The 17,466-nt window shown below is 39.6% G+C and overlaps 1 protein-coding gene across 1 annotated transcript in view; it reads left to right on the forward strand.

The window, feature by feature from the left end:
- The first annotated feature begins 3,854 nt into the window (after positions 1–3,854).
- The window catches only part of phgdh (phosphoglycerate dehydrogenase), a 28,431-nt gene continuing 14,819 nt past the window's right edge, over positions 3,855–17,466 (forward strand). Inside the window, exons 1-3 of the mRNA XM_057851483.1 lie at positions 3,855–4,173; positions 8,721–8,872; positions 8,959–9,024. Coding sequence (XP_057707466.1) covers positions 4,036–4,173; positions 8,721–8,872; positions 8,959–9,024 — 356 coding nt within the window. The 5' untranslated portion in view covers positions 3,855–4,035. The remainder of the gene's footprint in view (positions 4,174–8,720; positions 8,873–8,958; positions 9,025–17,466) is intronic.

Genomic DNA, 17,466 nt, shown 5'->3' on the forward strand with positions numbered 1-17,466 from the left:
CAGCTGAGTGTGAAGCGGCTGGAATGAGGATCAGCACCTCCAAGTCTGAGGCCATTCATGGTTCTCAGCCAGAAAAGTGTGGATTGCTTGCTCCAGGTCAGGGGCGAGTGCCTGCTCCAGGTGGAGGACTTCAAGTATCCCGGGATCTTGTTCACGAGTGAGGGTAGGTCAGTGAGGGGTTGGAGGTAGTCTGGGTTGGTGGTTGGTTGGTATCCTGGTGCTTCTCTCGCCCTGTGGCTGGTGGTTCTGGTGGATGGGGCCCTGCCTGCGGGAGCCTGTAAATATCACCTTGGCACCTATATACTCATTCATGCCTCTAGGGAGAGTCGGAATGGGGCCGTACAGTCCCCCTTGATTTTTACGCATCACACACTGAGGTTGTAGGACAGCTGGGACCTGTTGGGGGTGGTGACATCACAGTTGCCTCCTCATGGCAGGCCTTTCCATTCTTTAAACACATTACATACATCATACTCCACGGGGGAGCTTTGGCGAGGGGCGGTGGGACGTGTGACTGGAAAGAACTTCCATGCGGCAGTCCCGCTACCCTATTTTGATGCATACACTGCACCACCCGCCCCACACAATCCCATCAAGGTGTTGGGTAATAGGGTGGTAGGTGTGTCTCACACTTTTTCTCTATGGCATGGCTCCTGGGACATGACCTTCTCTCTGCCTGGGCAGCCGGCCGGGTTGTGGCGGCTTCTCGGCACTCTCCTGCTTCCGCCTTCCCCTCTCCTTTCTGCCTGGGTATGTGGCGCAGGTCGCTGGCCGGGCGCTGGTGGGTCGGCCGGGTATCACCTGCTCTGGTTGGGGATCCTGTCCTGCCCTGGGCTTAGCAGGCCATGTGGGTCCCGCGGTGTGCCGTATCGGTTTGGGGGCTACGGCAGTGGCTTGTGGGCCGGGCGAAGGTTGGCGTGGGGAACGTAGGCGTTTCCCCTCATCCCATCCCTAAAGGCTAGTTGATGGGGGCGCGGATGTCACGGGGGACCACCCTGGATCTTGGGGGGATGGCAGCCCTCTTGCTGGCGCTGCGGGAGGATGGATGGACTGCGGTGGCTCGCCCCCTCGATTGGCTGGGGAAGGGCCGTGGCCCTGGGGCGGCTCCCGCGCAGCATTTCCACCCGTCTGCAGGACTATCACATGTGTGATGGGAGTCACGCATGACTAGTTGCAATTATGCACTCAAGTAGAGAAACTCGGTGCCATGGTCAGCGATCAGGCAGGATAGAATAGGATGCCAACATATCCACACCCACAAGGGTTTCACACAAATACTGGGTTCTACACCTCACATGGCTGATTTGTGTACACTTCAGCCCTCCCAATCACTAATCTTTCTGTCTCCCCACCACCCCCATCTCTTTCTCCTTGGCCTTCAGGCCCCCCACATGGTGTCAATCGCAGTTACAACTATTACATCTAAATGATAGGACCAACATATTCATAGTTAGTGTTGGCGTTCAATGTATTTCTTATGGTTGTTTGTGCTTATTCTGTCTCTTATTCTCTTTTTTTCTGTCCCCCCATATTCCCCTTCCTGTTCGCTGCTTGCTCCTAATAAACAAGGCACGTTGAATGATCACAGTGGGAGTATGTCATACTCCCATATGATCAGTGTTGTTAATAACGGCGTTACTAACGTTTTTTTTTTTTTTTTCAGTAGTGAGTAATCTAATTAATTACTTTTCTCATCTTGGCAACAGCGTTACCGTTACTGAGGATGGAAAGGCATGCGTTAGTATGCGTTACTATATTGGTTGAATGACGCGAGAAAAGTCTTTGGGAAACGGACTCACCGAGACGACAGAGCAGAGCAGGAGTGGGGAGGAGGAAAAAAAGTTGTGACGCCGAGCAAACGCGATGCTAGGTGGCTCCAATAATACCTGACTGTAGCCGATAGCCTACAAACTACGCCCACATGATATGGTAGAAATGGTAGATATAACATATAGTATATAGAACTAGATGCGAAATGACAGACACGGTGGCGTTAGCAACATGTACAGTATAGTAACTAGATGTGTTCGTAAACAGCCGCCATCTTAAAGCAGTAAACTTCTTTAGAAGGCTCTGTTGTAGAGAACCTTCCTAGCGAACCTAAGTAACTTTTTATCTAAAATACCCCTAAATCGGCAAAATCTTGACTTGAATTTATCTTTAAATGATGAAACAGTTTTAAAACTTCCACATGTCAAAAGTAGACAAAAGGGAACTAGTACAATAATGGGAGCAATTTTAACAACTTTTAATGGTTGATTCAGGGTAAAGGGTAAATTAGGGTAAAGAATTGGTCTAGGGCCAATTGTCCCAAAACCCCTTTAAACTTCACATTGTGTGACATTTTTTTGGGGAGAAAAAAAAACATTCTTCTTCAAACAAAATTATCACCAGTTACTTTGCCAAGTAACTAATTACGCTTACATTCAGGTAACTGAGTTACTAACGCAATTACTTTTTGGGAGAAGTAATTTGTAACTATAATTAATTACTTTTTTAAAGTAAGATTAACAATAGACATGCCGATCGATCGGGTCCGATCACGTCATTTTCAAAGTATCGGAATCGGCAAAAAAATATCGGCCATGCCTTTTTTTTAATATAGTATATATATTTTTTAATTACATCGTTTTCTAATTGTATTTAACGTTACAGACATAATATGTTACACTCATCCAGAGTCTTTAGTTTAGGCTTAAGGTAGGGCTATCAAATTTATCCCGATAACGGTGGTAATTAATTTTTAAAAAATGTATCACATTAAATATTTAACGCAATTAATGCATGCGTTGCACGAGCCACTCACGCATTGTCGCGTTCTATCTGTAATGGCGCCGTTTTACCCATTTAGAGAGATAAAAGGCAGCACTAAATGAGTAGAGTGAATTTTGGCAGCCCTTGGAGCCTTTTTTTGATAGGCTAAAGCCTTACAATCCCTCTCCCTACGATTAGAAATATCATGGGAAGCAATGTGGGAAAGCAAGGTAGCAATTGATCTTTTTCTTACCACCTTATGTTATTTCCCAACACAGAGAAGATATATCAATTGATAGCACTATGCACAGTCATGGTTCCACTTCCCATCATGCATTTTGGTTGAATGGCTGCAGTATCATTTACTGAAAGCTCAACAAATACACTAGATGGCAATATTTAGTCACAATATACAAAGTCACAAGTCTTTCTATCGGTGGATCCCTCTCACAGAAAGAATGTTAATAATGTAAATGCCATCTTGAGGATTTATTGTCATAATAAACAAATATTGTACTTATGTACTGTATGTTGAATGTATATATTCGTCCGAGTTTTATTCATTTTTTTTCTTAATGCATTGCCAAAATGTATATGATCGGGAAAAATTATCGGGAATGATTGGAATTGAATCGGGAGCAAAAAAAAAAAAGCAATCGGATCGGGGAACACCGGGATCGGCAGATACTCAAACTAAAACGATCGGATCGGGAGCAAAAAAACATGATCGGAACAACCCTAATTAACAACACTGCATATGATACATTAGACTAACCGGACACTCAGATTTCCATTCTCTGTGTCAAGCAGCTGAACTAAACAGGTTAAAAAAAAATTTAAGTCTATTTTCGTAAAGTTTTTATACAAGCCCAAATATAGTCATTGCTCTAAAAATGGTTAAATGTCCTAATACAATCGTGTGTGTACAATTTGAACAAAAAGAATACCTCATACTGAATAAAAGAAATGTAGCAAAATAACTGCTGTGCAACTCGTTTTCTGCTGACTTAACATGCCGAAACCAGCCAGCCAGTCACGTTTCAGCTGGGCGCGAAATGCACGACAGGAGGCGGGTTTGCAACCTCAGAGGGGGGCGTCTTCTCCAGCGGCACGACCATTCAAAAGCAGCGAGCACCAGCAACTTCCCGTGGCCATCATCACTCGTCGCCGAAGCTTCCTCGCAGGCAGCACTCTTTCCACCGACACCGGTTGCCCCATTCATCTGCAGCCTTGCCCGAACGGGAGCTTTCTTCGTACGGAACACACACGCGAGCCCCCAAGATGGCCCCCATCTCCATCAAGAACGTTTTGATCAGCGAAAGCGTTGACCCTCGCTGCAGGAGCATCCTGGAAGAAAATGGCATCCGAGTAACGGAGAGGCACAACATGAACAAGGAGGAATTGATCGCCGAGCTCAAGGTACGAGTCGCGTGGATGCCTGCATTGCGTAACCACTGCTCCCCCCTCCTGAATGCGTGCATTGAAAACGAATGCAAGTTGATTTCAGCGATTTGCAACCTCCCAAATGCGCCCCCCTCCCAACAAATAATGTATTTTAGTTGGAGAAAACTCTGATTTAAACATGATTTGCGTGAGTATGTAAGCACCGCCTTAGACTGACAAGATGATGCAATGCAGCCCATCACTTTCTAGTAGTCTGGGATAAAGTGAGCACGTGACTCACACTCACATAAAAATATTTCATTCACAGTTGCCTGAGAGTGGAACTCTTATGTAATCGAATGCTACAGTTGATTTATTTCTATTCAAAATTTGTTCTCTCAAAATACGACATGACAAAAGTATTCAAAATGTGTGTGGAAGTAGACGGGTCTTTTTTTATTTTTTTTTATTTTTTTTTTTTATAAAGGGTACCATTTGTGTCCAGAGTGTAAAGCTGTATTTCCTCCATAGTTGGACAAATACTCATTCAACGAAGGGCGTAGGTTTGCATAGGGACGGTAGGGACCGACCAGTACCAACTTTTCAGGATGCTCGAATTGTCCCCACCAACTTTTAAGCAACCTTATTTGCATTTTATAATGCGTTCGGTTCTATAGGTAATTTAGATTGTCTTCCCATGTGTAACAAGGCTAGAATAAACCCTAGCATTATTAAGTGAATTATTTTCATTATGTTCAGACTTACATCATTTATCACTTTTCAGTTTCACTAAATGTGCCCCCCCCCCCCCCCCACAAAAAAGCACGTTTGATTGGCTGACTTGACAACCCCCTGCAACATGGCCACACACGCACACTCACACAGATATCACACATATTAGAAAAATTTTGGGGCCAGCAGCAGCCACGGCAAGTCATGTTAATTGACGTCAATGTTGTGTAGGTGGGGGAAACACCACAACCAACCACCACAAGGCACTTCAAAATGTTTCTTTAGTAGTTTTGAAAACAAAAGTTTGAATGGAACGTTGTATCACCTGTACCACGTTAAAGTTTGTACAGTATCAATCAATACAGATTTATTTTGCATTGATCATTCAGCCTGTCAATTAATTAGGTTCATATTCGTGAAAAATGTAGCTCTGACCCTCGTTCAATAATCTGCTTGGTTTTATAAATTTCCTATCTCCAGCAAAAAGTGTACATGCAGGTTATGCTGACAAGACCCACGCCCTTGCATTCAACTTTAAATTAAAAAAAAAAAAAAAAGTATTATCAATTGCCGTCTATTATAAATTCTAGGGTACAGGCTCCTAAATTCCAATTTTTAACTTCAATTTACTTCTATTAAAAGATGGTTATGGAATTTTGCAGAAGTGTGTCAAAATTGAAATTCAGTCTAAAAAAATAACTAATGTAAGTAGAAAAAAAAAAAAATAATAATAATTGTCATAATTTTATTGTCCTGGATAATGTCTTTAATTGTGTTGTGTTTAAATTAAAATATATTATCAAATAATTTTTTTTAAAAAAAAAGGTCTTCTGTTTGTCTCCATTGTCCACTTGGTTAAGTTGTGTTGGTGTCCCTTTAAATAAATGCCCATTAAATAATTATATCACTATTCAGCAATAACATCTCACCAGTGGTGGGAAACTCAACTGTGGTAGGCATTTATTTTTTTTAATGATATTAAATTTAAAAAATCTTATTTTTCAGTTTTATGAAGTACGATCAGTGTGGTTGATCATAATGTGTTTACTCCGTTAAAGCTATTTATCAAAGAAATTAATTGAATTGAATCATTTCAGAAGGTTTATTTGTAAAATTATAGATTTCCCATCAAGTATCTAAAGTCATGCTATTATGCTAGCAAAGCTGGGTTCAGGGCTAACTTTCGCAAAATTGTCCCCTCTGTTAGTGTTTGTCCACTCTGTTACATCCAAATGGCACTCATTTTAAAAAAAAAAAAAAAAAGAAAAAAAAAAGAAAGAAAAAAAGACCCAGAATACATAAATGTGGTGTGGGTTAAACTCGAGTCAAATTTTTAAAATATTATACTGAAATGTACCGTACTTTCTTTTGGCCATTTCTTTCACTGAGAACAGCAGTTGTCAAACTTTTATCTTTTACACCAAGTAGCACTAAAAAGATATTTGCCAAACCGAATACGACGAAAATGACCAACATTACCCTTAATAGGACAAGTGACTTTTTGGTAATCACAAAAAAAAAAAAAAAATAGAAACTTGCATGAAGATTTGGCATCCAGATATGAGAAAATTACATTTTAGGTCATTTATGAGACGATAGTAAAGGGATCCACAGATAGAAAGACTTGTAGTTCATAAAAGATAAATGTTATTATTATGAGTTAAAATAATTTGATGTTGAAAGTTGAAACACCTCTTGATGTTTTTGTTTTTATACAATTTGTAAAATGAGTTTAACTAGTAGGAATGAGCATGACAGCAGTGTCGATATTTCACGAAACGAGCAGCAAAAGCAAAATGAACAGGAAAGACGGGACAAGACGAGAGTCGGGGGGGGGGGGACTGTGTTCTGCTAAAATGTGCTACACTGGCGAAACTTCCTACAAGAGGCGAGTTTGACACCCAAAATACTTCCGTGCGGTTTCAGCTTGTTTTGTTTAGATGCATACAGACAGAACATAGTAATTGGTTAGGGTTAAGGGCCTTAAGAAAATACGTCAACGTAGTAATATCAAATAAGAGTGGTTTAAATATGCTACGTGTCTAATGTGGTCAACAAATCAACAATCTGCTTTAAAGTCACCACAAGAAAACTCAAAGCTTAAAAGTATGAGAGGGAAACGCATGCAAAATGTATTATGAGCCAATGAAAAGGTAATAAAAGACTCAATAAATACACAAATAGTAAATACTCGCTGCTTTTAACTGCACGTGTTGGACTCCTTGCCGCGTAGAAGGAATTGCAGTAGCCTGGTAATATGTGAGTGATGGTGACAATCTATGTCATCACCCCGAGTGTCCATTGCGTGCATAAAGCATAGCGCCTTCCGTAGGTCAAAACATGTACTAAATATTAGATTTTTAAATCAATGGCAATATTTTATGTATTTCTAATAACATATTTTAGTAAAAGAGAACAATTGTCGCTTATTAGAGCCTACAAGTCTTAAGTCCTAGGTTCCCTTTAAAATTTGGTATACATAATAGTGGCCTACATGACCCAAAACTTGATGTCAACGTACAGTATGTGGACACCAGTTTCAATCATATTTTTGTTGTTGTATATTTATTAATCATTGTATTTTGAAATAGTTTTGTTTTTATGTACATTTCTAAAAAATAGATTAAGTTCTAAATTAATAAAATCTGTTTTTTTTCCCATTGTATTTAAATAAGTGCCCTATATAGGTTTGATATACAGTACAGTAGTTTTACTTCTCAAATATGTATTTAAATGTAAAATTGTCTAATTTTAACCTGATATTGATTTTCTTTGAAATTATTTGATGAACTTGAATTTAGGGCTGCAGCTATCGATTATTTTAGTAGTCGATTAATCGATGAACTAGTTAGTTCGAATAATCGAGTAATCGGATAAGGAACATAAAAAATTAAAATACCTGAGCTGAGCCTCAAACGGTATGAAAAAAAAAAAAATTTTGAATGCGGATCTACGTGCCACAAAAGAACAATTGGGTAACTTACATAGCAAAAGTCCGCTAGCTTAAATGCTATAAAATGCTAAGTTTTTTTTTTTTACAATGCCCTTAACAAATGATTCAGACACATATATATATTATCTACAAACCAAATTACAAATGCATTAAAAAATCATTAGCCCAAACAAAAACTTAGCTTATGTCGGTCTTAACAGGGAGCAGTTGGATTCAGCCATGTAAAACGAGGCAGACTAGAGGGCAGTCTATCCACCCAAATCAATAAAACTAAATGCAAATACTTTCAAAACAAACCATTACAACGCCACTTTAATTAAACGAATACCCGAAGCAGAAAAATTGAATTCAAATCTTATTTCCTTATCGAATACTCAAGTTAATCGATTAATCGTTGCAGCACTACTTGAATTAACAAAATCTTTTTATAAAAAATGGGACATTGCTTCAAATTGACAGTGCAGAAAATGTAGAAACCAATATATTTACTGATTATGTCTCTAATACGTCAGAAAAATTGGCCATAATATTGATGCGTTTTTCCGAAGTAAAAGCATATGTTTTATTTTTAGAAACCATAAAACAATCCTTCTGCTTTAATGAAAGAATACAAAATCTCAGATTATTCACTTGCGCGATTCTGAAGGATTTGCAAAACTTTCTGTTAATTTTAAGAACTACTTGTAGCACTTTTAAATCACTGGAGTAATCGCATAAATGACAGTTCATCTGTGGCAGCACAAGCTGCCATAAAAGCACTTCACTCTAAAAAGTGGGCCGTTTAAGTGGTCTCTACCAGTTTGTGGTGTTTGTATATAGAAGTGTGTTTGCTTGGTTGATGATCCTTTCATGCGTGATGAAAACGCCACGAAATTTATTTGCTCTCTCACCTCCTCAGGACTACGATGGCCTTGTGGTGAGATCTGCTACCAAGGTGACAGCTGACATCATAAACGCCGCCGGCAACCTCAAAATCATCGGGAGAGCCGGAACCGGCGTGGACAACGTGGATGTGGATGCTGCCACCAAGATGGGCGTCATTGTCATGAAGTGAGTGCAAGTGATTTGTCGGACTTTGCTGCCAAGTCAATTTTTCCGGGACTACGAGCTAATCGGATGTCGAATTTGTGGCACAGCACGCCGAGTGGCAACACAATCAGCGCGGCTGAGCTGACCTGCGCCCTCATCATGAGCCTCTCCAGGTAAGAAGAGGGCTTGAACACAGTGCTACCTTGATTTATGATTAGCCAAATTTGCAAATTACAAATTACAAGCTGTCACTTGGCCATAATTTGTTTTTGCAAGCTTAAGTTTGAGTTGCAAGTTCGTTTAAATGGACGGAAAAGTCAAACACGCAAATTCAAAAGCAGTACACTGGGAAGTAGCTGCTGTAGGCTACAACTGACATCACTCACTCGGCCCCACCCCTTATAGTCTCACATGATGTGTACAACATTACTGTATACAGTACAGTGTTGTTAATAACGGCGTTAGAATATAACGGCTTTACTTACGGCGTTTTTTTCTTCAGTAGTGAGTAATGTAATTACTTTCTCATCTTGGCAACGCCGTTACCGTTAAAGGCGGGAAAAGCGTGCGTTACTATGCGTTGCGATGTTGGTTGACTGACGCGATAAAAGTCTGAAAAAGACGGACTCACGGAGACGAGAGAGCAGAGCAGGAGTGGGGAGGAGGCAAGGGAGTGTGACGCCATTGCAAACGCGATGCTACTAAGTTAGGTGGCTCCAATAATACCTGACTGTAGCCGATAGCCTACAAACTATGCCCACATGATGCTTCGGTAGATATGACATATATATAGAACTAGATGCAAATGAAAGACACGGCAGCATTAGCAACATGTATAATAAAGAACTAGATGCGTTAGTAAACAGCCACCATCTTAACCTATATTGCCAAATGCATCACATTTGATACACTTAAAATTTCATGATTTTTGAGACTAATTCTGAATTTTGACATTTCTTTTTTAAGAAAAAAATGATGGATTCAAGTCAACACATGCATCTGCAGGTTCCATGAGGAAAAAAAAAACAGAATTTAGTAAGGGTTATAGATATCATAGCGCTTATTACACATATTTATTTTGACTTTTCTGTTTACAAATTTGAAAAAAAAGGTTTCATTAGGACCTTATTTTTCAAATTTTGGGATTCTCTGATAATTGCTACATGTTGCAGGTATTTGCAGGTATAAGGGTTAAAGCAGTAGACTTCTCAGGAAGGCTCTGTTGTAGAGCACCTTCCTAGCCAACCTTAGTAACTTTTTATCTAAAATGCTCCTAAATCGGCAAAACTTAACTTAAATCTATCTTTAAATGATGAAACAGTTTTAAAACTTACACATGTCGAAAATAGACAGAAGAAGCGGGAACAATTTTAACAACTTTAACGGTTGATTCATAACATTAAATGACTTCCACACATAGCAAAGGTTACTATCTAGTTATCGCAATATCCGCAATACCCCTGTGTCTAGTTAAGTTTAGGGTAAAGAATTGAGCAAGGGCCAGTTGTCCCAAAAACCCTTTAAACTTCACATTGTGTGACCTGTTTTTTTTGGGGAGAAAAAAAACATGAAAATTATCACCAGTTACTTTGCCAAGTAACTAATTACTCTTACATTCAGGTAACTGAGTTACTAACGCAATTACTTTTTGGGAGAAGTAATTTGTAACTGTAAATTATTACTTTTTAAAAGTAAGATTAACAACACTGAGTCTGTATAGCTGTTATTTTGTGCGCATATACATTAATGGAAATTAATACAAACCAAGATATTTATTTACTTTCTTGTTTTAGTAGGCGTTTGTAACATGCATTTGTTTTTTAAATTATAACATTTTAAACATTTACAAAACAGGAGTCAGCAACCTTTAACACTCAAAGAGCCATTTCCACTCGGCCTCTATGGGGAAAAAGCAACAGTCAGAGCCCTGCACACTTTTTGACATCTAAAATGAAGGTGTTGGCACCTATGCCTGGGGTCGGGAACATGTTTTAAAATGTTATTTCACGGGTAAAATGATAAATACATATGTAGTAGCTCTTGCAAGATTTAATGAAGAAATTAAGCTTCCATTTAGTAAGCAGAAAAAGGTCAAGATGACTTTTTATACACCTTTATTATAATAGCACTCACAAATGTCAAGGATTCAGCAACTATGTACAGTGACTATTTCACTCGGAGGTTGTACCCACAAGTCTTTGCGTCATTCACGCTAATGGCACCGACGGTATAGAGACACTCTACACCCTCTACCTGTAGCGTCGCTAGAGGCACTTTCTGTCTCCAGCATTCTTTTTGTGCCATTAGAGTGCGTTCTGACTGCAGGCATATTTAGTTCTAATCCAATCAGATTCCTCCTCAAATCGGATTTTTAGGGCTGGGTGTTCACACTACTTTTGGCAAATGTCCAAATCAGATTTGGGCCAATTCAGACTGGGCCACGTTATTGGCACACCTGATATTTTGCTGTGGCAACGAAGGCATCATCCAGGATAGTGACGTCACGGACAGTCTGAGCTGTTCAGACTGAGAAGCAGCTTGTCCGTATCTGAAATGAAATTACATCCTGTATGTGGTTTCAATCCATCTCACTAAATACAGATTTCTGTGCTTTGAGACTGTTCAGAGTACAAAAAAAAGAGTTTCAATGGGGATTGCAAAAATTGGGTTTTGGCTGCCAGTCTGATGAAGGCCTTAGTTTGAATGGCGCAAAGACTTGTGGGTAAAACTTCTGAGTGAAACCGTTGCTGTATATGGTGGGTGAATTCATGAGGTGTGTACATGAGTTTTCTGTTAGTAAAGGTCTAAGAATGTAAACCTGACTTACAGGAGACTGTTTGCCAACGGGATCCCCAATTCCTTTGTTAAATCTGTTAAATGCCACAACAAATTACAGTGCTCCCTCGCTACTTCACGCCTCAAACTTCGCGCCCTCAGTCCATTGTGGATTTATTTTTTCAGTTAAAAAAAAAAAAAAATTAACACAGATTAGCTGTCCCTAGTCTCACTCTCCCTCCTGCTGCTCTTTGTTGGTCAGGCAGTGGGATGGACTTGCTTATTAAAGTTAACGATGATTGACAGACGTTCAGGTTTGATCTTGCCAGAGATGCTTGGAAGCCGAAAATTCAAAACGCTGCATGCGTCAATCATCGTTTAACTTGTTAAACAGTTGCTGTGGCAACTAAGGATGCAACAATACTCGGTTTTATATTGTGGTCTCTCTCGCTGTAATGTCCGGCGCATCTTTGCCTTGTGAATAAAGCTACAACAAAGCTCCTCCCCGCTAGCAGCCCCTCCTTTACTCCTCCCACAAACTGCCTGAAGTGCGGGAGCCGTGGCACACGTTGACAATTGCTCGTGATTAAACACAGAAGCTTAATGTGGCAGCTTGTCGGTTTCACTGTCGTACAGATCCGTTGTGTGGCAGCATTTTGGGTTAGTGATACACTGTCCCCACTCGTACATATTTAACAAGGACTGTCTTTACGGATATGTACAACAATGCCCGCCAATATAATGTTGCCGACCTGGCTGCCACGAAGGGCCTCAATTTGACACCAGACAGCTTAAACCCTGGGACACAGAGCGTTAACTCACAGTTACATGATGAACAATGAGTGGCAAATTAAGAGCGCTGTACTTAAAACTCGGCCTGTTTATGAAAGTCGATTGTCAAATGCTGGTGTTCTTCAGTAATGAGCAGACGTGACTTTTGTAGCGTTTGTTAACTTTTTTAATGCCCCGACAACACTCGCGCGCGCACACACTAGATATCATCAAATAGCAACCTGGATGTGCTAGGTTAGATCCCCCTCAAGTCCCATGCCATTGGCTGCGTGAGCCCAGAGTGATTATGGGACGTATAGTCCATATACTTCATCTATAAATTAAAAACTGCCATGACTGAATGGAATTCAAGCAGGCCAAATCAATCCATACCAGTGACTATAGATAATGTGGCAAATATTGTTAATTCAGTATGAAACACAGATAGACTTGGACCACAAATAGGATGTTTTGCTCATGTGGTAAACGTAGCTGCTAAGAGAGCAGTAGCAATCAACAGTGCCCCGCCTCACTTTACTAAGAGTAAAGATTGTTCTCGGCACGTTTATACAAAATTTCTTCAGATCATTAAGATTTAAGCACACAAATATTATGCACTGAGATGCATGTTTATATGATGGCATTGTTATTTAAAAAAAAAAAAAAAAAGTAACACTTGTATTTTTTTTGTTTTGGAGCATTAAATGTATTGAATCAAATCGAAAATCGTATCCCTTGTATTGAAAATCGTACCGAACCGTGACTTAAATGTATCGTTGCATCACTAGTGGCAACTCATTGTGGGTAAATGAGCAGCTTCAGCAGATTTGAATGGACTCACTCAATGAAGCATTTAATTAAGACAAGCATTTTTCTACCTGTTTAAAAATAATTCAGTGGGACAGTAACATGGTAAAAACTTACCATAATAATTACATTTGAAGTGCCTAAAAACCATTTATTAAAATATATGTAAATACAATGTTTTATAGCTTATATATATATATATATACAGTATATATATGTGTATATATATATATACATACATTGTTTTGGGGAAAAATGGAAAAAAAAAACGTTTTTTATGTAACTCTTTCCAATGCTAAATAATGAATAAATAATTGAACACACACGGGGGGAAAAATTTGGGAGGGGGGCGCGACTTCGCGGTTTTTCACTTATCGCGGCGGGTTCTGTCCCCCATTAACCACCGAAAACGAAGAAAAAAAAAACTTATTTTTTAATTTTTCCAAAATGAGCCACATCAGTGAGATCAAAGAGCCGCATGCGGGTCTAGAGCTGACCCCTGACATACAGTATACAGTAGAAATAATAAAACATACTTAAAGAGGACATGAAGGTAGTTAGTATGAGAGCAGAGGATGCAGAGGACGGGGTTAAATGGAGACAATTGGTTTGCTGAGGCGACTCGTGAAAGCAAAAGATAATTAGTCATGTTGATTAAAGATTTTAAATAGATATTACTGCAAATTCTTTAGTAACGTATTGAATTTTCCAACTCATTTTTTTAAGTGAATACTGTAAACTTGATTAAATGAGCTGAAATAACTTGATGATCAAGTTTGTGGGCCATAGTTAAATTTTTGAGTAAACTGAACTTGAAATGATAAGTTGCATGAAATCAGCCTCACTCCTGGTGCCTTCAAAAGGGCGTACTGGCAAGTGAGCAGTCAGTTCTGGTGTTACGCTCAGTTAGCTCAGTACGGTGGCAGCTTCAGTACGGACCCTAGTACAAGCAAAACAAAAAAGCAAAAAAGAAATAAAAATTAAACCCCAACTCGAAGTGAGAGCATGAGAGAGCATAATTAAAGACACCATGATTTTAACGAGATAATTTCGCGTACTTACCTTGTTTTGATCAAAAAACTCAGTGTAGCATGTCTCACCGAGTGTCAAGACACAGCTGTAAATGGCCACAGCCGGACTTTTTGGGGTTTGTATGGGTGAAACACGGTAATATAACAAGGGTCGCAATGCAAAAATCGCAGACATCAAGGAGGGGTCGAGATTTTCTGTTTCAAATATTTACTCTTTTTAACCCCCCCCCCCCAAATTTTTCTTTGTTTGGACTGATTATTTATCACCTAAAATATCAGGGAAAATGCGACAGTAACAAAAAAAATACAATTAAGTGATATTAGGTAGATATCCGGACCTATTAACAGACACTATTTTTTTCTTTGTGACTTACCGTAATTTGTTTGAAATATGCGAGTGAATAATTTTATAAAGTCGTTTATTTTATAAACTAAATATTACACATCAATGAATGATTCTAAGCTAAAAATGACAGACATTTCGAATAATAAATATCATTCTTTTTATGGCTGGGTTGAAACGAAAGCGGTTGCGCGGTGTCTGTACTCGGGGGGTCTCCAGGGTAAAACGGACAAATTAAAAATAGTTTGGGGGCTTAATGCGCCAAGAAACCGCTCTGGCAACATATAGATGTATTGTTCTATCAAACACAACAGTTATTTTGGCTTAAAATACAGCAGTTTATTTTAAAGAGGGGTGCAAGAGCAGAAACTGCTTTTTCAGCATTGTCTGTGTTTTCCGCCATATTTATCAGTACTGTATATACAGTAAGTGTTGGTACAATAACACTGTTTATTCTACACAAGTTTAACAAGGTGTGTATTAAGTGTATCACAAAAGTGAGTACACCCCTCGCATTTCTGCAGATATTTAAGTATATCATTTTATGGGACAACACTAACAAAATGACACTTTGACACAATGAAAAGTAGTCTGTGTGCAGCTTATATAATTGAGTTTATTTATTTTCTCCTCAAAATATAGCCATTAATATTTAAACCCCTGGCAACAAAAGTGAATAAACCCCATAGAAACTATGTACACCCCTAAATGTTCAAATTGAGCTCAGACCATACGCCGCACTCGACATCAAATTGGTGTGCATGGCTGTCACCCCAGGAGGAGGCCTCTTCTGAAGACGGTACACAAGAAAGCTCGCAAACAGTTTGCTGAAGACATTTCAACAAAGCACATGGATTGCTGGAACCATGTCCTATAGTCTGATGAGATGGGCGGGCTTTCTTGTGTACCGTCTTCAGAAGAGGCTTCCTCCTGGGGTGACAGCCACGCACACCAATTTGATGTAGAGTGCAGTGTATGGTCTGAGCACTAACAGGGTGACCCTGCACCTCTTCAATCTCTGCAGCAATGCTGACAGCACTCCTGTAACGAGTCACATGACATTTTGGAGGCAAAATGACAAGCAGTACTCAATTTGGACATTTAGGGATGTACGTAGTTTCTAAGGGGTGTACTCACTTTTGTTGCCAGGGGTTTAGATATTAAAGAGCATACGACACCAGAAAAAAAGTCTTAAATGGCATTATTATGTGAATTAGAATCATATTTTGAGACGATTCGACCATATACAACAATTTAGCAAAGCGCAGATGACGAGAAATTAGTCTTTTAATCTGCCGGTTAGCCACGCCTACAATTATAGGGCTTTAGCGTCCCCAACAGGTGGATGACGTCAGCGGTAGACTAGGCTCATCGGTTTTACTATTCAGCCCATTGAGGGGGAATTGTTCAGAACGAGGAAAACGAGACGAAGAGAGCTGCAAAATGTCATTGTTTCAGTCTCTCTACTCCCAATATTTTTACAGGATATTCTTTTTATCCAAGTATTTTCCCCAATAGCTATATAAATGGCTTGAGAAGGACCAGTCAGCCCGTCGAGGGGGAACTATTCACAATGAGGAAAACGCGACGAAGAGAGCGGCAAAATGTCATTGTTTCTGTCTCTTTACTTCAATATTTTTACAGGATATTCTTTTTATCCAAGTACTTTCCCCAATTGCTAAATAAATGGCATGGTCATGACAAATAACTTGTGCTAAATGGAATATAAAATAATAAAAATCCATTTATTCAAGACGACATGGCAAAATTACTCCATAATGGTCAAAACAGTCGACTTTACCTTTACTGTCACACCTGCCGAACGATATTTTATGACACCTAAATCGGACATATGTCATTTCCCTTCCCCGGCTTCGGAGAATGTAAACAGACCAGAAGGAGTGACAGCTAGCTGACATGCTAACCCGAACCGAGGGATGTTTCAAAGTCTTCGAAGTGGAAAATCACACATAACTAGCCTGGATTATTTGACATGACGACCCGGTTGTCGAGTTTCTTTGCGGATCGGCAAACCGCCCGGCGGAGAGCAATTTACAGTTCGTTCCCTGGAGGAGGGTGGCTGGAATTGTTGTGTAGCTAACGTGCTAACAGCTAACTGCTAATGAGCGTGAGGATAGCTTTTTACATGCCTATCAATGATCAAACGTAAGTAGTCCTTTATTTAAAGGAATTTTATAGTGTTTACTTTGTAATCACTGTATTCGTATTTGACATAATACAAAACAAGATGTTTACTCACTTCCTTGTAAGTCCAGTGGTCCCACAGTAAATATCCACGGTGAATGGGAACCTTTTGAAACTCCAAAAAGGCGCATACGCCTCTCCCGCATACAGAATGATTTTTCTGCAGCCGTTTGGCTGGCGTGATGCAAAAAATAAAAGTATTAATCCGCAAAATCAGCTGAATCCTTCGTCCTCATACACAACAGTACACTGTAGCGTGAAGAGGACGTCTTCTACCGTACACGTCACAGCGCCCTCCTCCTCAATGCGAGACCGAAGCCGGAAGTCACTCATTTTCCTGGCGCGGGATTCAAAAAACTAAATAAATATAGCGATCGCTTCCACACACATCCAAGCGGTCCATATCATTCAGGAGCATAAAATACCGCGTGTATTATGAAATAAACATGCTTTTTCGTGTCACAAGCACTTTAATGGCTATATTTTGAGTTATTTTGAGGGGAAAATAAATGAAATATTATATAAACTGCACACAGACTGCTTTTCATTGTGTCAAAGTGTCATTTTGTCAGTGTTTTCCCATGAAAAGATATACTTAAATATCTGCAGAAATGTGAGGGGTGTACTCACTTTTGTGATACACTGTATATCACAACAGACTTGCATTTTTACTTTTTTGCTTA

This window comes from Corythoichthys intestinalis, chromosome 12 (genome assembly GCF_030265065.1).
Source record: "Corythoichthys intestinalis isolate RoL2023-P3 chromosome 12, ASM3026506v1, whole genome shotgun sequence".
NCBI classification, from domain to species: domain Eukaryota; kingdom Metazoa; phylum Chordata; class Actinopteri; order Syngnathiformes; family Syngnathidae; genus Corythoichthys; species Corythoichthys intestinalis.